The 26,075-nt window shown below is 46.9% G+C and overlaps 1 protein-coding gene and 1 long non-coding RNA gene across 4 annotated transcripts in view; one reads left to right on the top strand and one right to left on the bottom strand.

Annotated features, from left to right (window-relative positions):
* The window catches only part of LOC144608462 (prostaglandin G/H synthase 1-like), a 52,565-nt gene that overhangs the window by 11,897 nt on the left and 14,593 nt on the right, over positions 1 to 26,075 (bottom strand). The window contains exons 1-3 of one of the 3 annotated variants that reach the window (XM_078426240.1): positions 6,576 to 7,589; positions 5,222 to 5,365; positions 2,850 to 3,031 (exon numbers count right to left, since the gene is read on the bottom strand). In XM_078426240.1, the coding sequence (XP_078282366.1) occupies positions 2,850 to 2,942 (93 nt within the window). In that variant the 5' untranslated portion in view covers positions 2,943 to 3,031; positions 5,222 to 5,365; positions 6,576 to 7,589. Of the gene's footprint in view, positions 1 to 2,849; positions 3,032 to 5,221; positions 5,366 to 6,575; positions 7,590 to 26,075 lie in introns of those variants that run through there. The other 2 variants (XM_078426239.1, XM_078426238.1) reach the window with 2 other exon arrangements.
* LOC144608465 (uncharacterized) lies at positions 7,905 to 12,920 on the top strand. Its single transcript, XR_013549203.1, has 3 exons — positions 7,905 to 8,545; positions 8,665 to 8,708; positions 11,945 to 12,920. It is a non-coding gene; the product is annotated as an uncharacterized LOC144608465 (long non-coding RNA).

Raw genomic sequence — 26,075 nt, 5'->3', positions numbered from 1 at the left:
AGGTAAAGAAAAGAAGAAAAAAGCCGAGTGCTTGCACAGCGGGGATCAAAAAATTGGAAAATTTTGGGAAATTCTCACACAAAATTACAAGTTTCAAGCCTCTTTTAGTGCATTTCAAAGTAAAAACGGACATTACAAAATAATGTGAATATGTCACTGTACACTAATAACATTTTTATTATTTTAATTAATTTAGTTATATAATCTTGCACTTAAATTTAATATTTACTCATTACAGTTCCACCACTGATTTTCTAGCACTCTTGGTTCCTGAGCTATGCTGGTTTATCCAGCCGGCCAAGGAAGTCGGCTATGGGGATAGATGTGCTGGCTCCAGCTGGGCTGGAGTTCCAGAGCCCTGGCCGCAGGTTGCAAATTCAACCCACCGGTCGGCCGTGGAAGTCCCGATGAGGCCGAGATTGGCTGCCTTGCCCAGCCTAGGTGCCACATTTTCGGGGAGACTTCCAGGGCGGGGGGGGGGGGGGGGATTTCAAGTGGGTTCTCTTAATTTTGTCCGGATTTCAATGATTGGCAGCTATTTCTCGCGGAACCTGTAGCGACCTCTAGCGGAACCCTAGTGTTTGTGCATAACCCTATACATCGTTTATTTTTAATTTGTCCTTTCTTTTTTTCGATCCGATTTCTCAGTTGGTAAACGCGATTTTGGCAAAGTGAAAAACGCAAAAATCATGCAAAAAGTGCGGAAAATGGATTTTAAAAACGCGGAAATCCTCGGAAAATTCACATGCCTGGTCGGTCACCCATTCCTTTTTCTCCATAGATGCTGCTTAACCCGCTGAGTTACTCCAGCATTCTGTGTTTAACTTTGACACAAATTGAATGGGATCTGGGCATTGCTGGTGAGGGTGATATTTATTGTGCAGCTTTGGGAAGATGGAGGTAAGCTGTCTCCTTCAACCACTGCTGTCATTTTAAGGCAGGCGCTCAAAAAATGTGCTGTGGGGAGGGAGTTCCAGGAATTAGACCCATTGACGTTGAAGGTATATTTCCAAGTCAGAATTAGGCCATTCGGCCCATCGTCTACTCCGTCGTTCAAATATGGCTGAGCTACGTCCCAACACCATTCCCCTGCCTTCTCCCGATAACCCCTGACACAGGTACTAATCAAGAATCCATCTACCTCTGCCTTAAAAATATCCATTGACTTGGCCTCCATAACCTTCAGTGGCAATGAATTCCACAGATTCACCCACCCCCTGACGAAATAAATTCCTCCTCATCTCCTTCCAAAAGGAACTTCCTTTTATTAGGCTATGACATCTGGTCCTAGACTCTCCCACTTGTGGAACCACCCTCTCCACATCCACTCCATCCAAGCCTTTCACTATTCGGTACGTTTCAATGAGGTCCCCCCTCGTTGTTCTAAACTCCAGCGAGTACAGGCCCAGTGATCCTGGGATCACCCTCGTAAACCTCCTCTGGGCCCTCTCCATGCCAGCGACACCCAAGTCAGGATTGTGCGTATCTTCAAAAGTCAAGAGTATTTAATTGCCATATGCAGTGTTTTTTGAACAGGCACCTCTAAAACATTAAACTTCATCACTTTGTTTCCTAGCCATGTGACATGTATGTTTATTAGTCCTGAAGAAAAAGATTTGGTACGGGCATTAAGCTCGCCACAGATATTGTGGGCCGAAGGGCCTGTTCTTGTGCTGTACCGCTGTACACCTTCTATGTTCAATGTGTGTACCGGCACTTTTTAAATCATGTGATTAATAAACATAAAGTAACAATGGTGTTTCATTCTTTGGAGGTGCCCGTATTCTTTAACAGTGCACACCGCCAGAACGAAAGCAGTTTGCAGTAGCTCTGTCTAGTTAACAAGCACGGTTAGAGTACGAGAAATAGAAGGAAAGTGTTAAGTCAGAGCTGTTGCTGAACATAAAACATAGAAAAGTACAACACAGGAATAACCTCCCAGCCCACAATATCAATAGACAATAGACAATAGACAATAGGTGCAGGAATAGGCCATTCGAGCCAGCACCACCATTCAATGTGATCATGGCTGATCATTCTCAATCAGTACCCCGTTCCTGCCTTCTCCCCATACCCCCTGACTCCGCTATCCTTAAGAGCTCCATCTATGCTGAACATGATGCCAAGTTACACTGATCAACTCAGACCGCACGTAATCCATATCCCTCCATTCCCTGCATATCTATGTGCCTATTCAAATGGTCTTTTAAATGCCCCTGGCAGTGTGTTCCAGGCACCCACCACCCTCTGTGTTAAAAAACTTGCCCTGCACATCTCCTTTAAACATTGCCCTTCTCACCTGGAAGCCGTGCCCACTAACTATTGATGTATCCACCCTGGGGGAAAGGTTCTGACTATCCACCCTCTCCATACCTCCCATCATTTTACAAACAGGTCTCCCCCTAACCTCTCATGTCTCAGAGAAAACAATCCGTTTTGCACCAAGGTGAAAATGCTGGAAATGGCCCGTAGATCAGGCAATGCCCGTGGAGAGAGGAAACTGAGTTGAATGCTACGATCGGACAACATTACAGCAGAAATGGCCAAAAAGGAGAATGAGTAAATTGAGATTATTGAACTTGATACTTAGTCCCAAAGGCTGCAACGTGCCCAGAAAAATAAGCTGATTGGACCTTTAGCACCGATATATAACCACTCCTCAGCTCCGAGATGCTGTTGTATATCAGTGGCAAAGATCCAATGAACTTGTTTTTCTCATTTTCCCAAATGTGGCAAAGTGTCTCTGACCGGAGGCATTCACTCTGTTTCTCTCCCCGCGGGTGCTGCCCGACCTGCCGAGCGTTTGCGGCAATCTCAGCCTGTTAATGCCTCGGGAATCAGTCACTCACCCCGTGCCCCAGAGCTCTGGTGAATCCTGGACCTTGGTCAAAGTTTGACCTGAAGAACTGGTGGGTGAAGTGTTGGGCGAAGAAGGCGAACATCAGGTTGGAGCCCTGGGGATCTGGAATGAATGTCCTCCTCAGCAGGAAATCCCGAGCCAATTCCGTGGCGTTCGGCCACGTCGTATACCCTGGAAAGTTGCACCAGAAACTCCGTCACTTGTGTGGCATTTGTAACAGCCCCGTCGCAATCCTAACTCACTGAGTGTAATGTCCCGTCAGATCTGTTAGTCTTGTGTCATGTTCTGTGTTTAGATTCTCATTTCAGGTCCCTTGACTTCCTGCCATTGTAATTGTCAGCCCCGCCTTGATTGTTTCCACCTGTGTGCCCTTACCTCATGTATATATAGTCCACGCCTCCCTTTGTCCTGTGCCAGTTCGTATTGTGATTCATGTGCTCTCGGTCGTAGTATAGCTAGTAAGTAATTTTTGCAACTAATGTTTTTGTAGCTGAGTAAGTTTAGAGTTTTTGGTTCGAATCGCAGTGTTCTTTAATGTGAAAATTAAAGAACGCCTTTATTTTCTCCAAATTGACTCTTGTGTGTGAGTCGTGCGTTTGAGTCCAATTCCTGTGTGCCCCAGAGCATAACACTGAGCCTTCTTGCATCCTTGAGACTACCGTCAAAGTCACTTCACTGAAAGGCACACAACCAAACATTATCAACACAATGTAGACATAAGGACTCTTAGTTTTCCAGGGCGGCGCGGTGGCGCAGCGGTAGAGTTGCTGCCTTACAGCGAATGCAGCACCGGAGACCCGGGTTCAATCCCGACTACAGCTGCTGTCTGTACGGAGTTTGTACGTTCTCCCCGTGACCTGCCTGGGTTTTCTCCGAGATCTTCTGTTTCCTCCCACACTCCAAAGACATACAGGTTTGTAGGTTAATTGGCTTGGAGAGTGTTAATGTGCGGGGATCACTGGTCGGCGCCGACCCGGTGGGCGGAAAGAGCCTGTTTCCACGCTGTATCTCTAAACTAAGCTAAGGATATACAGATGCCGATTTACAAAAGAGGACAGTAACTTCTGGAAGATATTTATTCACAAAGTGCTGGAGTAACGCAGCAGGTCAGGCAGCATCTCAGGAGAGAAGGAATGGGTGACGTTTCGGGTCGAGACCCTTCTGAAAGGTCTCGACCCAAAACGTCACCCATTCCTTCTCTCCTGAGATGCTGCCTGACCTGCTGAGTTACTCCAGCACTTTGTGAATAAATACCTTCGATTTGTACCAGCATCTGCAGTTATTTTCTTACAGTAACTGCTGGATTAACTCAGTGGGTCAGGCAGCATCTCTGTCGGACATGGATCGTTGTTAAGTCATGAGAACAGAATTAGGCCATGTGGCTCATCGAGTCCACTCCACTAATTCCATCATGGCTGATCTATCTATCTCATTTTCCTGCCTTCTCCCCATAACCTTAGGCACCCTTACTAATCAAGAACCTGTCAATCTCTGCTTTAAAAAAATACTCAATGTAGGAGGAAGCATGCTGTCACAAGGGGAACCTGCAGACTTCAAACAGACAGCACCCAAGATTTCAGTCTGAAGAAGGGTCTCGACCCGAAACGTCACCCATTTCTTCCCTCCAGAGATGCTGCCTGACCCGCTGAGTTACTCCAGCATTTTGTGTCTATCAGGATCGATCCCAGTTCACCTGCACTGTGAGGCAGCGGCTCCACCAGCTGCTCACCTGTGCAGTCCGATTTGTTACCGGAGTCACTTCCTTATTCCATCTTTAACTTCACTCAGTGATGGTTCGTAAGCCTTTGGCCGGGGTTTAATGGCAGCCCGCGATAAAATGGTGATGATTCTTCTTTGGTTTCTTCCTTTCCATGAAATTGTTGGGATTGCGTAGGTTCACGAGGTTAATCCCCGGGATGGCGGGACTGTTGCCATATGAGGAAAGATTGCAAAGACTGGACTTGTATTCACTGGAATTTAGAAGGATGAGAGGGGATCTTATAGAGATGTATAAAATTATAAAAGGACTGGACAAGCTAGGTGCAGGAAACTGAATTTGTGGAATTCTCTGTCACAGAAGGCAGTGGAGGCCAATTCACTGGATGAATTTAATAGATAGAGCTCTAGGGGCTGGCGGAATCAAGGGATATGGGGAGAAGGCAGGCACAGGTTACTGATTGTGGATGATCACAATGAATGGCAGTGCTAGCTCGAAGGGCTGAATGGCCTCCTCCTGCACCTATTTTCTATGTTTCTCTGCCGTTGGGAACAGTGGACGTTACCGTTATTACACTAAGCCACCTGCAATCTCCGTTCAGGAAGATCGATCTCCAGTAGGGAGCCCTTGGCCGTTGCCCTTACCTTTAGTTCCGGAGGGCGTTGGGCAGTCCTGGGGTACAGACGGGAGTAGGCGGGTGAAGTAGCTGATGTTGGCGTAGCCCTCCCAAGTGAGGTAGTTGTAGTCGGAGTTGTAGGTCGGTGGGCTGGGGATCAGGTCCGACCGTGCTGTAAGAGGAAACATCCCACTGGTTATTTTGGTAGAGTCTCAGAGTTATAGCGCTGTTGAATGCCCCACATTTACATACATAGTCCTTAACGCTGTGATCTAGTTGAGGTTTATAAAATACTAGACCAAGTGGGCCCAAACCTCACCTGCATTGGTGCAGCACCCTCTCCTCCCCATCTCCCCACTCTCCCCCCTCCACTCTCCTCCCCTCCCTCCCTCCCCCCCCATACCCTCCCTCCCCTTCCCTTCACCCCCCTCCCCTCCACCCCCTCCCCTCCACCCCCTCCCCTTCCCCTCCCCCTCCCCTTCCCCTCCCCCCACTTCATCCTCCTCAACCCCCCTTATCCTCTCTCCTCCCCCCTCCCCCCCTCCCTCCCTCCGTAGGAGATAGATTTAAACTTTAAAATGTGAATAACTTTTAAAATGTAACACCGATTTCAATGAAACTTCTTCCATTAGCACCAAAGGGATGACAGTGAGTAAGGCGGGCCTAAAATTGTCACGCTATCGTGTACCGTTTTGGCTGTAGTTCAGGAACAAACAAAGAAACAAACAAGGGTTTTAGCGTATAAATGGAGTTATACAGCACAGAAACAGGCCCTTCAGCCCACCTTGTCCATGCTAATTAAGTTGGCATATGCCTTGTCCCATTTGACTGCATTTGGCCCATAGCCCTTAATGCCATAATCTTAATGCTGAGAGAAAAGGGGAGAGGGAGAGGGAAGGAGGGAGAGAGGGAGGGAGCAAGAAGAAGAGAGATGGAGAAGGTCGAGTCAAGTTTATCACATGCACAAACACGGTATGGTGCAGGTACAACAAAAACCTTGCCTGCTGCAGTGTTGAAGTTCGGTTCTTAAAACAGAAAACACAAACAGTTAAAGGTAAACCAAGCAAAGCTTTAATTATCGTCAGACTGGAGTGGGGGACCAGTGCGAAGGGTGTATGACCATACTCAGCACTCCACTTGCTCCCACGCAAAGAATGAGCATTTTCGCAGCATTTTTATACAGAATTTGCAGCAAGAACGTTTAACACAACATTTCCTTCAAATCAATCACAAACTGTATCGAACACAATTTACTTGTCACCCTACAGTCATAAACTATTCCACACAATAAGTCATTAGTCGAAGGTAAGGATCCTTATCATACCACAGAAGGTCTTGTTTGCACATTCCCACAAGTAGCCAACAGTTAACCACATCCTAACCTTAACAAGAGCATTGTCCATCGTCTTCCCCAGACATTCTTCCCAGGCATAACAGGATATACCGTCAAACAAGCTTTAGGAATCACATGGTCATATCCTGCCTGGTGCAATTTTGCAAACATCAGCTATTCAGGACCCAAAGTTCAGGCTCATCCTGTTCATTCATTCTACCATTTTATTATTTCTGTGGTTTCCAGGGATTGTAAGTTTCAGCGACCAGACACATCCTTATGAGCAATTAGCATTCCTTCACTTACAACAATGTGGAAGCTCCACAAACACACAAACAGGTCAATGGCCAAGCATCCCATCATGCAAAGTTAACTCTTTCAGCAGCATCAGAAGCTCATACACTCAAACACACAGCAGCATAAACTGTACATAAATGACACAGAAATTAAACAGAAATTCTACAAGGCATTGAAGATTGCAAAATACAAGGCTTTAGTGCAAATCACAGTAGGAAATAATTGTCCTGCAAGAGTTGGTCTGTAGTGCTCCGTTGTCGAGGTCGGGTTAAGGCTCTGTGATTGTGTCCGTTCAAGAACCTGATGGTTGGTTGTTTTTTCGAAAGCTGTCAGTTTACTGAGTGCATCCCCTCCCAGCTCACCCACGCACATGCAGATTCATTGCTTCCGGACATTTAAACGTTCCCAGTAAATTTAGCAGAAATAATCAGACAAATTTGTAAATGTATTTGTAAGTGGATTCGGGAACACAAGCCATTGCAAGGTCCTTTGGCAGAGAATTGGCCGTCTCACTGGCTGTGCGTGGAATGAGTACAAATTAAATTCTTCGGTTATCTTCACAACTGCTACCTGTTTCCTCAACACACATCAACACGGCTTTGAGACGTTGCGATGTGACCCGACGGTTATTTCCTGCATTCTCTGTGTTTACGTTGGATTCCTGCTGCAAGGTTCGTGGAAATAGCCAGGAGGACTGGGGATGGTGCAAGAGATTACGCTCCAGCACTGAGCAAGTTCACCGCACAGGCACGGTGTTATTGAAATATAGCAATGATTCATTGTGTAGGAAGGAATTGCAGATGCTGCTTTATACCGAAGATAAACACAAAACGCTGGAACGACTCAGTGGGTCAGGCAAAAACTCTGGAGAAAAGGAGCAGGTGACGTTTCGGGTTGGAACCCTTCTTCAGGCCGATGAATTGCAATGAATTCTTGATTGGATTTAGCAGTCCAGTACCACTACTGTTCTACCACAGGACTCGTAATTCCTGGCCTGCTCCGTAGCCAGACACAAACACAACGCGGTCTTTATATTCGCTAACGATACCACCATTGTTTGACGAATAACTGCTAATGGAGAGTCTGAAAATAGGGGTGGGGGGGTAGAGGGGAGATCTGATGGAATGGTGTTAGAACAATCTTGTTCTCAACGTCAACAAGACCAAGGAGCTGATTGTTGACTTTAGAAGGGGAAAGTTGAACATCCACAAAGATTAATTCATACATGGGTTGGCGGTCGAGAGAGCCAACAGCCTCCTCGGCAGACACGTCTATGAAGATCCGTCCTGGTTAAGACCATGTTGGTGGAATCATGAAGAAAACCGATCAAGGCCTCTACTTCCGCGCAAGATCGAGGAGATTCAATACATCGAGTTCAATACTCGTTTGAACTTCTACAGTGGTACAGTAGAAAGCACATTGACTGGTTGCATCAGCACCCGGTTTTGCTAATCTCACGCTCAGGAACAAAGGAGACAACAGAGATTGGTGGACACATAGTCCGCTCCATCACCAGTTCTGACCTCTCCGTCATTGAAGGGATCTGATAGGAGGCACTGACTCAAAAAGGCAGCCAGTGTCATCAAAGACCCACACAACCTTGACCATAACCCTACCATTGGGAGCAGGTATAGGAGTCTCAAAACTGCGACCACCTGGTTCAAGAATAGCTTCTTCCCAACAGCCACCAGACGCTTAAATACAGCACAACACTAACTTCAGGTTTGAACTAAGGACTGTCTTTGGTTGCACTAAGGATTTTGTTATTTTTGCCTAGTATTGTGGTTATAATTTTATTGAATGTTGGTTATTACGTATTATCTGTGCGTATTGTTTTACAGGCCCGTATACTACTGCAAGTACGAATTTCATTGCTTCGTTCCTGGTAAATATGACAATTATACACTCTCGACTCTTAAAATACACGGAGATGCAAATTCATAATCCGTCCTCAACAGTTGGACAACTAAAATTCAAATGACTAAATCAATCTGCAGTAAAGAAAATAGTATGTATTAGTTCTATGCTATCTCACTCTCTCATCCACTTCCCACACAGGAGAGGGGAAATTTACAGAGGCCAATTAACCGACAAACCCTCAGGTCTTTGGGATGTGGGAGGAAACCGGAGCACCCGGAGGAAACCGGAGCACCCGGAGGAAACCCACGCGGGCACAGAGAGCCCGTGCAAACTCCGCACAGACAGTACCAGAGGCAGTACTCAAGCACCGTGAGTGAGGCAGCAGCTCCACTCACTGCGCCACTGCTGCCCATCTGTCCCTGCATTTACAATCATTGTTTGAAGGTTCACATGGTGATCTCGACGGCGCATTTTGTTCGGATCGTGCGATCGTGAGATCAGAGAACATCCCCAGACATTCCTGATTATTTCCAGATTAGGGCCGGGAATTACTTTCCAAGGTTTGTGCTTGCAGCCAAAGGAAAAGGCCGGCCCAAGGTGAATGGATGAAATGTTTTCACTGCAGAGTTAATGGCCAAAGCCTCTTGCTCAGCATGCACGTTGTTCCTTCACTCATAAGTCAATAGACAATAGGTGCAGGAGTAGGCCGTTCGGCCCTTCGTGCCAGCACTGCCATTCACTGTGATCATGAGGTCATAACCCCTGACACCCATACTAATAAAAAATCTTCTATCTCTGCCTCAAAAATATCCACTGACTTGGCCTCCGCAGCCTTCGATGGCAAAGAATTCCACAGATTCACCACCCTTTGACGAAAGAAATTTCTCCTCATCTCCTTCCGAAAAGATCGCCCTTTAATTCTGAGGCTATGACCTCTAGTCCTAGACTTTCCCACCAGTGGAAACATCCTCTCCACACCCACTCTAACCTATTCTTGGTTCTGCTGGTGAGATTGTTGTCTCGATGCCACCCTGCAGTGCGTGACTGACTACATCTCCTGCCTCAGAACTCAAAGCGTCCCACAGAGTTTCACCATGATGTTGCACAACAACGAATGGACAAAGACTCCATCTGCATACTCTTCTGACACCCCTTCTGCCGTTCTTGCCCCAGTTTCATCACTTTTAGTTTCCTTCAGTGACTGAGGTACCTGCAAAGATCCAGCAGAGTGTTGGACTATGCATGGGGATTAACTAACTTCTGCAATGTGCTCAGGTCACCTTACGATTCACAATCGCTTCGCCTTTCTCTTTGACATGTTGCAGTCTATTTGCATCCACTTGTGCCCGAGGATAAATGACCTTATGCAAAACAAGTCTACACTTCCTTCTCTGAGTTTTGTGCTGTGGAGCCACCTCTTTCAGCACTCAGATAGTTAGTTTAGTTTAGTCAATATCACGTGGACCGAGGTGCAGTGAAAAGCTTTTGTTGCGTGCTATCCGGTCAGCGGAAAGACGATACCTAATTACAATCTAGCCATCCACAGCGCACAGATGCACGATAAATGAAGTAACGTTTAGTGCAAGATAAAGTCCAGTAAAGTCTGATTAAAGATAGTCTGAGGGTCTCCAACGAGGTAGATAGTAGCTCGGGGCCACTCTCCAGTTGTAGACAGGATGGTTCAGTTACTAACCAGCTGGGAAAAAGCTTTCCCTGAATCTGGAGGTAAACTTCTTCTCACATTTTAATATTTCCTTTGTAATCATGGCTGAGAACTGCTTCTTGGATTCATGGTGATTCTCACCTTGGACCACCTTGTCCACTGTAGTTGAAAAGATTTTTGGCTAAAGCACAGGATAATCTTGTGTGCAGTTAAAAGTTCCAATGTGCACTAATTGCACTGCAATCTGTATCTTCCCTTTGCTCCACATGTTGTATGCATTCTATGCATTCCCCTTTGCTCCATTGCATGCACTTTGTACCTTCCCCTTTGTACTCTGTATCTTTCCTTTGCTCTATTTTATGTACTCTATACCTTCTCCTTTGCACTCTGTTTCTTAGAAACATAGAAAATAGGTGCAGGAGTAGACCATTCGGCCCTTCGGGGCAGCACCACCATTCAATACGATCATGGCTGATCATCCAAAATCAATACCCCATTCCTGCTTTCTCCCCATATCCCTTGATTCTGTTAGCCCTAAGAGCTATATCTAACTCTCTGTTGAATTCACTCTGTCCAGTGCATTGGCCTCCACTGCCTTCTGTGGCAGAGAATTCCACAGATTCACAACTCTCTGGGTGAAAAGTGTTTTCCTCATCTCAGTCCGAAATGGCATACCCCTTATTATTAAACTGTGACTCCTGGTCTTGGACTCCCCTAACATCGGGAACATTTTTCCTTCATCTAGCCTGTCCAATCCCTTAAGAATTTTATATGTTCCCCCTTTGCTCTATCTTTTGTACATGAGTGTGACTTGATTTCTATTTTTGTTTGGTATACCTGATCTGATTGGATAGCACAAAAAGCTGGAGTAACTCAGCGGGACAGGCAGCATCTCTGGAGAGAAGGAGGGTCTCGACCCGAATACGTCCCCCATTCCTTCTCTCCAGAGACGCTGTCTGTCCCACTGAGTTACTCCAGCTTCTTGTTTCCATCTTCGGTTTAAGCCAGCATCTGCATTTCCCTCTTCCACACTGATTGGATAGCATGCAGAACAAAGCCTTTCTCTGTACCTGGGTACATGTGACAACAATAAACCTAAACCTAATTGTCAGACAATGGTGACTCTGATTATGCATATTCAATTGAGAACAGGAGTCAGGGTTGTTTCTGCCATAAAACTACATTGACTTGGTTTGACTATATATTCAGGTCTCCTAAATGATTAATTACTTCCGCTTTGACTACTGACGTCCGAGTCTTTCCCACAATAGATGTTAAACTAACTGGCCTGTCGTCCCATGTCACCGGTCTTCATCTCTTTTTCAACAGGGGACTCACTTTGTCTGTTTGCCAAACTTCTGCCACCTTCCAGGAATTTAATGAGTTTTTGAAAAATTCCAACCACTGGTCGGCCCGCTTGTCTCTGCTGTTCCTTCCTTTAAAACTCTCGGTTGTCGTTTGTCAGGCTTCTGTGCTGTGTGTCCGTTCTTGGCCCTGTGATCTAGTTTAATACACTACCCCTCATGATTGGGATTTTTACAACTTCCTCTGTAATTTGAAATTAACCCCTCTGTTATCTTATTTGTCATGTTCTCCAGGGAGAAGATCGTCAGAAATATGGACACTTTCTTTGCATGCTGTCATTAATTCACCAGCCTAGTTCTCCGGAGGCTCGACATTTACCTGAGCCACTTCCTATTTATACGTCCCTTGGTGAACGATGAAGAGCAGGTTGTATCACGGCCTGCTTCGGCAACTCAAATGCCCGGGAGTGAAGGGGACTGCAGAGAGTGGTAGACACTGCCCGGTCCATCTCCCCACCTGATCTCCCCACCTTCGATGGGATCTACTGGAAGCGCTGCCTCAAAGTTAGTCGATATCAGCAAAGAACCACACCACCCTGGCCACGCTCTCATCTCACTACTGCTATCGGGAAGATGGCACAGGGGCCTGACAACTGTGGCCACCAGCTTCTTCTCGGGCTCTTGTACATGACACAACACTCACTACAGCCTCAGTAACTATGACCTAATATAGACTTTGTTTTGGTGGCTCTACGGACCAAAGCTAATAGAGCAGATGGACCACTCGGCCCTTAAAACCGTAGTATGTCATGGCGCCATTTTAGTAGGCAGAAACTTGCAGAAACTTGCAGAAACATTTAAAAAGAAAAATAATAAAAATCTGTGAATTGATAGATGAGATATATTCTGCATTTTTATGGTATCATCACACATACCGTTCCCCCAAAACACTGATTACACTACGAGAGGCATAGCAAATGGCGGGTTATGCTTATTAAAATGGCGGACGTTACGTTCCTTTGCGTACTACACTTCCGTATAGGCGATTTCAACGGAGTGGTCCATCTTGCTCCTCTAGTATCTTTGCTATGGACTTTGGGTTTTACATTATTATGGTCCGGTTTCCTAGTATTCATGATTGTTAATTAATTTTATTACTGGTTATAGTAAATGTATATGTTGTGTGGTTGCGTTAATGGTTCTGTTAAGATGCAGCTAGTAAGAATTTCATTGTCCGGTTCCTGGTACTAATGACAATAATGACAAGTTCCTGGTACATTTGACAATCTTGACTCTCTGAACTTTAACTGTTTGATGTGACATTGGGTTTAAAGTTTTCTCTCAAATCAGTTTTTCTCCTCCTTTGTGAGTTTTGTTCCTGGATCCAAAAACTGCAGCCTAATGGCCTCTCAACTACCCTTTCAATTATAGATAGACACAAAATACTGGAATAACTCAGCGGGACAGGCAGCATCAGTTTGAAGAAGGATCTTGACCTGAAACGTCACCCAGTCGTCCTCTCCAGAGATGCTGCCTGTCCCATTGAGTTACTCCAGCATTTTTGGGTCTATCTTTGGTGTAGTTCCCTCCTACACATGTTATCTGTACCTTTCCACCACATATTGTCCTTGCTCTCTTTTGTTAACTGCAGATTGAGCCTCACCTCATGGAATTCCTCTTTCGAACTGGGACAAAATCTTGCTGAGTGCTGTGGACACAAAGTGCTGGAGTAACTCAGTGGGCCAGGCAGCATCTCTGGAGAACATGGAGATAGGTGACTTTGCAGGTCAGGACCCTTCTTCGGACTGATTAGAGTAGGGAGAGGAAGTTGGGAAAAGGTGAGGGGCAAAACAAAGCTTGCCAAGTGATAGGTGGATGCAGGTAAGGGGAGGGAGATGTTGATGAGCAGATGAGCAGCCAAAGGCTTGAGATGAAGGGGCGGCACGGTGGCGCAGTGGTAGAGTTGCTGCCTTACAGCACTAAACACCCGGGTTAGATCCTGACTACAGGTGCTGTCTGTACGGAGTTTGTACGTTCTCCCTGTGACCGGGTGGGTTTTCTCCGGGTGCTCCTGTTTACTCCCACATTCCAAGGACGTACAGGTTTGTAGGTTAATTGGCTTTGGTAAAATTGTGAAATTGTCCTCAGTGTGTGTAGGATAGTGCTGGTTTATGGGGTGATCGCTGCTTGGCACAGACTCAGTGGGCCGAAGGACCTGTTTCCACGCTGTATCGCTTAAGTAAAGTATGGAAAGGAGACAAGAGTGTTGTGAACCAGCTGTTTGAACATCTGACACGGTGTGCACATCTGCCAGTGAACATCTGCCACAGTGAACATCTGCCGCTGTTTGAACATCTGCCGCTGTTTGAACATCTGCTGCTGTTTGAACATCTGTTGCTCTTCATCTACTGACCATCTTAGTTTATTCATCAAGTGCCCCATGGCACCATCACCACTCCCCTTTCTAAGCTGAGGACACTGGTTTCAGCTCTGAGGTGTCAGACAGTCATAAAGTGTGAGAATAGGCTCCCTTTGCCATCTGTTCTAAGCACCCACCACCCTGTGTAGAAAAGGTTGTATATCTCCTTTAAACTTTGCCCCACTCACCTTAATCTATGTACTCTAGTCTTCCATGATGATGCATGCCACCATCACCTATACTTTCTGTCATTTATTTCATTGGTTTAGTGGAAAACAATTTGCCTTTAAAATAATGAGAGGATTAGATCGGGTAGATGCACAGAGTCTCATCCAGAATAGGTGAATCGAGGACCAGAGGGCATAGGTTTAAGGTGAAGGGGAAAAGATTTAACAGGAATCCGAGGGGTAACTTTTTCACTCAAAGGGTGGTGGGTGTATGGAACAAGCTGCCAGAGGGGGTAGTTGAGGCTGGGACTGTCCCAACATTCATGAAACAGTTAGACAGGTACATGGAGAGGACAGGTTTGGAGGGACATGGACCAAACGCGGGCAGGTGGGACAAGTGTAGCTGGGACATGTTGGCCGGTGTGGGCAAGTTGGGCCGAAGGGCCTGTTTCCATACTGTATCACTCTATGACTCTGTGACTTTAACAAACACTTGCTAATCCGTATGTGTCCGAGCTAGTGTTCATGTTCTTGACAATTGACTTCGGTACTTTACCACTGATAATTGATAAGAATTTGCTCGGCACTGTAAAACAGCAGTGGTGTGGATTTCCGGTTACATTTTGCTCTGGGTGTTTTCTGCAGACTCATTCGCAATTCTCACCCCTTCGCGAGCAAAAACCCTCGATGGTCCCAGTGATGGTGAAGATGGAAACAAGTCAGAGCTTGCCAACTGCCTGCCACATCCTCCCACCGCTTTCTCTCAGAGTGACACTCAAACTCCTTCCTTCAAATTCTTCTGATGATCGTAATCTTTTCTCTGCCTTTTTTTTTTAGGCAGTGCTTGTTTTAAAAACGAGAGCAGAAAAAGCTGGGAGGGTGGGCTCAATATCTGTGGCACAGCAACACTGTTAACATTTCAGGTCGAACACATTAACTCTGTTTCTCTCTCCACAGAGAGCCACTCGAGCTGCTGAATGTTTCCTGCATGCTCTGTCTTTATCCCAATATATAGTCAGAGAGTCATACAGCACGGAAACAGGCCCTTCGGCCCAACTCGCCCATGCCGACCAAGATGCCCCATTTAACATTAACCCATTTAACTTAATTAATCTTAGAGTCATGCAGCATGGCAACAGGTCTCTCGGCCCAACTCATCCACACTGACCCTGATGCCCCATCTAAGCTAGTCCCATTTGCCCGCATTTGGCCCATATCCTAAACCTTTCATAGCAATGCACCTGTCCAAATGTCTTTTACCTGTCAGGTTGACCTGCCCTCAACATTGTCCCATATACTCTCCACTCTCTGTGTGAATAAGTTACCCCTCAGGTTCCTTTTAAAACTTTCCCCTCTTACTTTAAACCTATGTCGTCTGGTTCATAATTCCCAAACCTTAGGGAAAAAGACTATGCGCATTGACCCGAGCTATTCATGGTTTTATAGCATTGATTTATCCCAGGCATAGCAGGCAAAATAAGGGAAAAATGATCAGTTCCTAGTACCTTATCGACCAATAACAGGTCCTTCAGCTTGCAGACTCCATGTTGACCATTTACACTAGCCCTGCAATAATCCCCCCCCCCCCCCCCCCACATTCCTGTTAACTTACCACAGATTCCAGCATTCACTTACCCAATGCAGCCAATTCACAGTGGCCCTCTAACTTACCAACCTGACGGGCCAGGCAGCATCTCTGGATGGCATGCATGGGCAACGTTTCGGATCGGGACTCTTCTTCTGAAACGTCATCTGAAGAAAGGTCCTGACCCAAAACGTCACCTGTTCACAACCTCCAGAGATGCTGCCTGACCTGCTGAGTTACTCCAGCACTTTTTTGGTAAACCAGCAACTGCAGTTCCTTGCGTCTACAACTTACCAATCTGCATGTCTTTCGGAGGTGGGGATACCGGGAGGAAATTTCACGTGGTCACAGGTGGAACGTGTAAACTCCACACAGACAGTGCAGGAGGAGGTCAGGATCAAACCTGGATCTCTCATGCTCAGAAGCAGTGGCTCGACCAAGCCCACCACTGTGCTGTTTTGACTTTAGACTTTAAACTAGAGATACAGCGTGGAAACGGGCCCACCGGCTCACTGAGTCCACGCCGACCAACAATCAACCATACACTAGTTCCATCCTACATACCAGAGCCAATTTACAGAAGCCAATTAACCTACAATCCAGGATGTCGATTGGAGTGTGAGAGGAACCCGGAGCAGCCGGAGAAAACCCATACAGTCACAGGGAGAACATACAAACTCTGTACAGACAGCACCCGTAGACAGGATCGAACACAAGTCTCTGGCGCTGTATGGCAGCAGCTCTACCGCTGAGCCACTGTGCTGCCCCACTGACCACTCCCATTCTGTAATCTAAGACCATCTTCCTCACTATAAAACAACACATCAATTGTACAGTCTATCTCTTTTCATCAATGCTGACTGGGGAAGATGCCTCACTAAACCAGTAAAATTCTGCCGGTATAATCAAACATAAAGTTGGCACAGAAATGGGCCTTTGAGGCCATCATTTCCACGCTGTCCTTTTTGCTCAGTTACGCTGCTGAGGTGAACTTCATGCAACCATGGAATCTTGTTGTACGCTGGTGTAAACTAATCTAATCTCATCTCAGTCTGTAACTGTCTATGCCTGTTTACGTGTCTGTCGAAATGCCTCTTCAATGTGGTGTTCAGGACTAAATGCATCATCTCCTCTGGCAGCATCTGCCAGATATTAGTCACATTTATCATAATGTTTCACACGAAAAGCCAGATTATCTGCCCCATGAGAGAGTGCCTCTGCTGGCTCAGTCGATGAGATTAGATAAGGAATTGAAACACCAGGGTTTCAGATGTCGTTTAAGAAGTTACCTAGGTTGGATCTAGATGCTACCTGACCGCAGCCTATCACTGAATGACAGATAAGTGTAGTGAGAGACATGAGCTCAGCATTCCTATGTAGGTAAGAGTTAATAATCTCTCAGTGTGTGGCTTTCAGCATCTTGATAGCATGTAAATCAGTTCTGCAGAACAGCACAGCTCAGGAGCAGGCTCTTCGGCCCACAATGTCTGCATCAAACATGAGACCAAGCTCAGTTTAGAGATACTGCATGGAAACAGGTCTTCCTGCCCACCGAGTCCACGCCGACCATCGATCATCCATTCACACTCGTTCTATGTTATCCCACTTTCTCATCCACCCCCTACACACCAGGGGCAATTTCACAGAGGGCCAATTATCCTACAAACCCGCGCATCTTTGAATGGATGATGTACTGTACGAAGGGGGGTCAGGGCAAGGTTTTGATTCTAAGATACAGCACAGAAACAGGCCCTTCGGCACATCGAGCCCACGCCGACCGTCGATCACCCCGTTCATACTAATTCTATATTTCCCTTCTTTCTCATCCACTCCCCGCGCACTAGGGGCAATGTTACAGAGGCCGATTAACCCACAAACCCGCATGTCATTGGGTGGAAACCAGAGCACCCAGTGGAAACCCATGAGGTCGGGGGAGAACGTGCAAACTCCACACAGACAGGTACACAAATTCAGGATCAAACCCATGTTTTCAACAGCGTGAGGTGGCAGCTCTACCAGCCGTGCCATCCTGCTGAACATAATCCATATCCCTCCATTCCCTGCATATCCATGTGCCCAACTAAAAGCCTCTTAAATGTCACTATTGCATCGGCTTCCACCATTATCCCTGGCAGCGTGTTCTAGGCACCCACCATCCTGTGTAAACACTTGCCCCGTATATCTCCTTTAAACTTTGCCCCTCTGAAGCCATGCCCTCTACTCTAGTCTTTGACATTTCCATGCTAGGAAAAGGGTTCTGACTCTTATCCAATCTATATCTCATAACTTTATATCTGTCAGTTCTCTCCTCATCCTCGGGTACTCCAGAGGAAATAGGTTTTTGTCCAAACCTGTGGCTAATAAACCCCTGATCCAGGGAACATTCCAGTAAACTTCCTTGGCACCCTCTCCGAATCCACCGTATCCTTCCAGTAATGGAGCGACCAGAACTGCACGCAATACTCTAAACGTGGCCTCACCAAAGTCTTATGGAGATGCATCATGACTTCCTGACTCTCATACTCAATGCCCTGACCAAACAAGGCAAGTTCTGAGCTCTCAAACTACACACACACACACACACACACACACACACACAGCAATGATGGCAACTGATATATGAAGTTATGAGAGGCATGGATAGGGTCGACAGTCCGAGGTGGGGGAGGTGGGTCAGATGGACCAGTCCTGGGTTTAGGTGACAATTTGATTCCGGCAGCTCGCGAGCTCCTATACAGTTATCCGAGCCTCAAGGCCAAGAAGCCATGTGCAAACCCCTTAGATTAACCCTCCTCAAAATGTCCCCCTTCCCCTTTAACCAAGAAATCCCCCCTGCAAGTTTGGTTTAACCATCATCTTCAAAGTTCAGACACAGAGTCATCGAGCTGTACAGCATGGAAACAGGCCCCTCGGCCCACCTTGTCCCATTTACTTACATTTGGCCTCTAAACCTTTCCTATCCATATTTCTATCCAAATATATTTTAAAAGTCATAATTGTGTGCACTTCTCTGACAGCTCATTCCAGGTCAAGGTTTACACCAAGGTAAACCAGATGCTCACAGTGCTCCAATGTTGTTCCAGAGCAGGATACCTGAAGGTGTGTCTTGCTTCTCGGTTTCTCCAATGGACAAGGGATGGTTGAACCAGAGACATCAGCAGCATTGCCCCAAACTCCTGCCATGATTAGCTTAGAGATACAGCATGGAAACAGGCCCTTCGGCCCACCCAGTCCGCACCGACTAGCGATCACCTCGTACATTAGTTCTATCCTACACCCTAGGGCCATTTTACAGAAGCCAATTAACCTACAAACCTTCATGTCCTTGGGATGTGGGAGTAAACTGGAGAAAGCCCACGCAGTCACAGGGAGAACGTACAAACTCTGTACAGACAGCAACTGAGGTCAGGATGGAACCCGGGCCTCTGGCACCGCGAGGCAGCAACTCTATCCGCTGCGTCACCATGTGGACGTACAGACTCTACCCCCACTGCTTCACGGGGTTCATTCCCAGCGGGAATTCCAAGTGAGCATTCCAGGCTCGGAACCATTCCTGGGGTCCGCACAAGCTCCGGGTTTCTTCGATCACCCGAGGCCTGGAGCCGCCTGGATTAGACCGGGTCGTAAATCAGACGGGTCGACCCGGTAACAATGGGCTCGGAAATTAGCCTAGAGGTCGTTGGGACAGGTACATGGACAGGAAAGGCAAAGAGGGATACGGGCCTAACGTAGGTAATGGGATGAACATAGACAAGATGGACCGAAAGGCCTCTATACCGCACCGTATGATTCCACGATTCAATGAAAATAAGATGCGTGATTAGCAAATGAATTTCAAGCAGATAACTGTGCCTGGCCTCCACTTTCTGTGCAAAGCAGTGACTTGAGGATTGGGATCTGACAGGAGGGTGAAGCTGAGGAATTTTCTATTGCAGAGGCTAGGGAAGGCCAAGTTGCTGAATATACTGGGGGAGGAGGCAGAGAGATCTCAAGATACAAAGAGTGACAGTTATTGGGAAAGAACAGGAATATGGAAATGCAAAATCACATCGCTCCAGTTCCCTGTGGCGAGGCTTCTGTGTTAGACGTCCTGGTGTAACGATGTGTCAGAACAGCTACAGGTCTAAACAGATTCAAGTGTGCACTGACATTCTTGTTACTCACACCACCGTAAGACTATTCCATTTCCTCTTTCAAACAAAGTCCGAGGGTAATTAACCATTTCAGGTTCCTGGGCTGACTAACAGCTGTGTCGAGGCAGCATGCAGAACATAGACCTGGTCTCCCGGTTGCCAAACACTTTAATTCTCCTTCCCATTCCCACACTGATCTTTCTGTCCTGGGCCTCCCCCATTGTCAGAGTGAGGCTAAATACAAAATGGAGGAACAGCACCTCATATGTTGCTTGGGGCAGCTTACAGCCCAGTGGTATGAATATTGATTTCTCTAACTTCAAGTAACCCCTGCATTCCCTCTCTCTCCATCCCTCCCCCACCCAAGTCGCACCAGCTTCTCGTTCTCACCCAACAAACAGCTAACGATGGCCAGTTTCCTTTATCATCATCACTTTTTGCATATCTTTCATTCATTTGTTCCATATCTCTCCACATCACTGTCTATATCTCTCGTTCACCGTTCCCATGTCTCTCAGACTGAGGAAGGGTCTCGACCCATTACTCCAGCATTTTGTGTCTATCCTCAGAACGTAGACCTGGATTCAGAACTGGCTCACTGATAGAAGGCGGGGAGGGTTGTAGTTGGAAGGATAGTATTTAGGATGGAGGTCTGTGCGCAGTGGAGTTCCGCAGGGATCTGTGCTGGAAGCTCTGCTGTTTGTGATCTCCATTAACGACTTGGACGGAGATTGGTTCAGAAGTTTGCAGATGACACCGAGATTGCTGGGATGGTCCGACTGTGAGCAAGGCTGTCAAAGAATACAGCTGAATATGGATCAGCTACAGGAATGGGCAGAGAAATGGCAAGTGGAGGTTAACCTGGGCAAGTGCGACATGTTGCAGTTTGGGAGGTTAAATGTAAGGGGAAAATATACAATTAATGGCATGACCCGTAACAGCATCGATGTGCAGAAGGATCTTAGGATCCCTGTCCATAACTCCCTGAAAATGGTAACGCAAGTATAGAGAGTGATGCTTGCTTTCATAGGCTGAGGCATTGAGTCCACGAGTCATGATGCAGCATCATTACAAGACCTTGGTTAGGCTGAATTCAAAGAATTGCCTGCAGTTCTGCTCGCCCATTTACAGGAAGGACGTGGCGGCTTTAGAAAGGGCGCTGAGGAGGTTTACCAAAAATGACGGCTTGGACTATCCCATCGTTTAAGAAACAATTAGACATGTACATGGATAGGACAGGATTGGAGCGATATGGTGCATGTGATAAGACTATGTGATAGGCAGTATGGAGATGAGATAGTCTAGGCATCATGTTCATCACAGACATTGAGGGGCCGAAGGGCCTGTTCTTGTGTTGTCCTGTTCTATGTTCTACGTTAACACTACAGCACAGGTAGAGGCCCTTCGGCCCACATCCCTCCATCCCCCACATATCCACGTGCCTATCCAAGAGCCTCTTAGAGGCTCGGAGAAACACATCTTGTCAGAAAAGGTATTTATTCACAAAACGCTGGAGTAACACAGCAGGTCAGGCAGCATCTCAGGAGAGAAGGAATGGGTGACGTTTCGGGTCGAGACCCTTCTTCAGACTGAAAAGGAGTCTTCTAAGCACGACAGAAGGACCAAGTACGGTGGGCAGAACAGCACACACTGTCGGCGTGAAGTCCCACACGGAGAGCGTATTGTTCAGCACACTGCTGGACATGGAGGCAAGGGTGGAACTAACAGGCAGCAGGGATGCTCCCCACTGCCAAGTTTATTTGCGGATTCAGGAACTCAGTTTTCCGGCAGGAAGGAAGTGGGAGAGGTGCTAGGCCTGGCCATTCGAGATACAGAATGCCTTCGAGGGATTAAGACTTCATCCGACATTTACTCAAGTCTGTTGTTGTCGACACGGTCACATGCACATCATTTTAGCTCTGTGTATTTTCATACACACCAGGGTGCAATTAAATTCCTTGTTCACATAAAGCTTACAAAGTGAAGCGTGAGCAGATGTAACGATAAGAGCAAGAATAAATACAACGGTGAGTGCAAAGCAGCAGGATTGTGCAAGATTCCACTTGAAAGATCCTAGGTAGTGCAAAAAATTAAAGAACAATTCTCTAGATTCAGGATCAGTTCCTGTGGATTGGAGGTTAGCTAATGTTATCACATTTTTCTCTCTGAAAACAGGGAATTATAGACCAGTTAGCCTGACATCGGTGGTGGGGAAGATGCTGGAGTCAATTGTCAAAGAAGTCATAATGTTGCATTTGGATAGCAGTAAAAGGACTGGTCCAAGTCAGCATGGATTTCCGAAGGGGAAATCCTGCTTGACTAATCTACTGGAATTTTTTGAGGATGTGACAAGTAAAATGGATGAAGGAGAGCCAGTGGATGTGATGTATCTGGACTTTCGGAAAGCCTTTGATAAGGTCCCGCATGGGAGATAAGTAGGCAAAATTAGAGCACATGGTATTGGGGGTAGGGAATTGACATAGATAGAGAATTGGTTGGCAGACAGGAAGCAAAGAGTAGGAATAAACGGGTCCCCATCAGAATAGCAGGCAGTGGCGAGTGGAGTGCCGCAAGGCTCAGTGCTGGGACCGCACCTATTTACAATATATATTAATGATTTAGATGATGGAATTAAAAGTAACACCAGCAAATTTGCAGATGACACAAAGCTGGGTGGCAGTGTGAACTGCAAAGAGGATGCTCGGAGATTGCAGGGTGACTTGGACAGGTTGAGTGAGTGGGCAGATGAGGTACAATGTAGATAAATGTGAGGTTATCCACTTTGGCGTCAAGAACAAGGAGGCAGATTATTATCTCAATGGTGTCAGTTTAGGAAAAAGGGAAGTGCAACAAGACCTGGGTGTCCTTGTACACCAGTCACTGAACGTAAACATGCAGGTACAGTAGGCAGTGAAGACAGTTAATGTCATGTTGGCCTTCATAACGAGAGGATTTGAGTACAGGAGTAAAGACGTCCTTCTGCAGTAGTACAGGGCCCCAGTGAGACCACATCTGGAGTATTGTGCGCAGTTTTTGTCTCCTAATTTGAGGAAGGACTTCTTGCTATTGAGGCAGTGCAGCGTAGGTTCACGAGGTTAATCCCCAGGATGGCGGGACTGTCATATGAGGAAAGATTGGAAAGACTGGGTTTGTATTCACTGGAATTTAGAAGGATGAGAGGGGATATTATAGAAACATATAAAATTATAAAAGGACTGGACAAGCTAGATGCAGGAAAAATGGTCCCAATGTTGGGGGAGTCCAGAAACAGGGGCCACAGTCTAAGAAAAAAGGGGAGGCCATTTAAAACTGAGATGTGAAAAGACTTTTTCACCCAGAGAGTTGTGAATTTGTGGAATTCTCTGCCACAGAAGGCAGGGGAGGCCAATTCACTGGATGAATTTAAAAGAGAGTTAGATAGATCTCTAGGGGCTAGCAGAATCAAGGGATATGGGGAGAAGGCAGGCCAAGGTTACTGATTGTGGATGATCAGCCATGATCCCAATGAATGGCGGTGCTGGCTCGAAGGGCCAAATGGCCTCCTCCTGCAACTATTTTCTATGTTAATAATGGAGTAAGCAAATGAGGAATTAAGAGTACGTGTGAGAGGCAGCACCATTGGGAAGGTCTTGGCACGTCTGAAGAAAGGTCTTGAGCCAAAACGTCACCCATTCCTTCTCTCCAGAGATACTGCCTGTCCCACTGAGTTACTCCAGCTTTTTGTGTCTATCTTCTGTTTAAACCAGCATCTGCAGTTCCTTCCTACACCATTGGGAAGGGATGGGAAGGGGCAATTGGTTCAGGAATGTGAAGATGCTGTTCTTAAGTCTGGACATTCGAGCTTTCAACCTCCTGTGTCTTCTCCCAGAAGGTAGAAGAGAGAAAAGGGAATGATGCAGTCTCCACCAAAGATACTAGAGGAGCAAGATAGACCACACTACTCTAAAAACCGTGGTAGGTCATGGGTAAATTTCAGCGCCATTTTAGTAGGCAGATTCTGTGTGCTAGACTGGGCAGTGTTCACATCTCTGCGATTTCTTCGTATATAAAATGTTTGCAAACAACAATTATTTTTGTTCAACTTGGAAAAGTTGATGGTTGACATTTATTGTGTGGATAGACCTCAGACTCTCTGCCCGACCATGAGACTGGACAAGGCTCAGCTGGACAATTGTCCTTCTGCAGTGTCCCAGAACTGAGGACGCTGGCAGAACTCGAGGGCCTGAGCTACAGGGAGAGGTTAGGCAGGCTCGGACTTTATTCCTTGGAGCGCAGTATACTGAGAGGGAACTTTATACAGGGGTATAAGATATTGAGAAGAATAGATAAGGTAAATGCACAGTCTTTTACCCAGAGTAAGGGAATCAAAAACCAGAGGACATGGCTACCATCGGCCCAACTCCTGGAGCTGGCGGCCTCCAGGGCTCTGGTTCGCAGAGCCCGCGGATCGGACTTACCACCACCGGAGCCGGCCGTCTTCGGAGGCTGCGGGAGCAGCTGCGACTCGCCTTAGGCTCGGGCCGCGTGGATGCCGACATCGGGAGCTCCAGCAGCGGCAGCGTGTTCGCCCGCCCCGGATCACGGGGCTTGGGTCGTGGACATTTCACCGTCCGGCGCGGCCTAAGATATGCCGCGGGATATTTCTCTGCTGGGCGGGGGCTTCAATGTCGGGAGCCACGACCGCTCCGACGTGCAGCAACAGCGGCAGCAGCGTGTTCGCCCGCCCCGGATCGGACTTATCATCGGCGGAGCCGGCCGTTTTCGGAGGCTGCGGGAGCGGCTGCGACGCGACTTGCCTTAGGCTCGGGCCGCTGTGGACCGTCCGGTGCGGCCTACAACCACAACAGCCTGACTGCGGGCGAGGACAGCAGGAGAAGGGAAAGACATTGTGGCCTTCCATCACAGTGAGGAGAGGACTGGAGGAGACTCACTGTGATGGATGTTTCTTTGATGGATGTTTCTTTTTTTGTGTGTTTTTGGGGTTGGGTAATTTTAATGCCTATTTAATGCTTTTATTGTTGGACTGTGGGTGACCGAATTTCGTCCAATATTGGATGACAAATAAAGCTATCTTGATCTTGATCTTGATCTTGAATGAATGATTTAATTGGAACCTGAGGGGCAACTTTTTTTACACAAGAGTGGTAGTTATATGGAACGAGTTGGCAGAGGAGGTAGTTGAGGCCTGTTTTATCACAACTTTCAAAAACATTTGGCATGTACATGCATAGGAGAGGTTTCGAGGGCTATGGGCCAAATGCAGGCATCCATTACATAGCATCACATCGTAACTATTTAACAAGAGAAGTTAAAGACACTGGTAATTCAATGGAAAAGTGTTGCAACAAAATAAAAGCAGTACGATGAAAAGTTGGGAAAATCCTACAATTAAACCAAGGCTCCAAGAAATTGATGAAGAAAGTGAAAGGAAAATATGAGAATGATGTAGTAAAATAGGAAGCACAGAACGTAAAAAGTGCTACAGAAATCTGAAAATGAAAAGATTAGCCAAATTATGAGATGGCCCACCTCGTCCAACCTAGGCCCCACATTTTTGGTGGGGGGGGGGCATTTCTGGGGTGTGGGAGGGGGGAGGGGGGGGGGGGGTGGGGGCGGGTTGATTTCAAGTGCGCACTCATAATCTTTGTCCGGATTCAAGGACATGTCGGAAAATTGGCGGTGGACCTGTAATAGGGTGGGAAGAGTCCACATGAATTTGTGAAAGGAAAATCATGTTCGACAAAGCGTTGGGAATTTTTTTGACATTAGTTAGGGCAACAGGTAAGATGGGGGGAGGAAATCAGTGGACGGAAATCACCAATCCATGCTGACCACCCCCTCCCTAGCGCAGGGGGAACTGATACCTTCCACGGTGACCCAGACACTGCCTTGTTTGGCACCAGCCAAGCTTCCATCAGGCCCGGGACCACAGTGGTGTGTCCAGGGTACAGCTGACCCCACATGGGTAACAATGGCCCGAGGTCCATGCTTCCCCTTCCCCTCCTCCTATTGGGATCTCACGCTCAACAGAAACAAAAAACGCAGATGCCGGTTTATACCAAAGGTCGACACAAAGGTCGGCACGGTGGCGCGGCGGTAGAGTTACGGGTTCCATTCTGTC

The sequence above is a fragment of the Rhinoraja longicauda genome, chromosome 31 (genome assembly GCF_053455715.1).
Source record: "Rhinoraja longicauda isolate Sanriku21f chromosome 31, sRhiLon1.1, whole genome shotgun sequence".
Classification (NCBI taxonomy): domain Eukaryota; kingdom Metazoa; phylum Chordata; class Chondrichthyes; order Rajiformes; family Arhynchobatidae; genus Rhinoraja; species Rhinoraja longicauda.
Note: the sequence above shows the minus strand (reverse complement) of the source record. Positions and strands in the feature narration are given on the sequence as shown.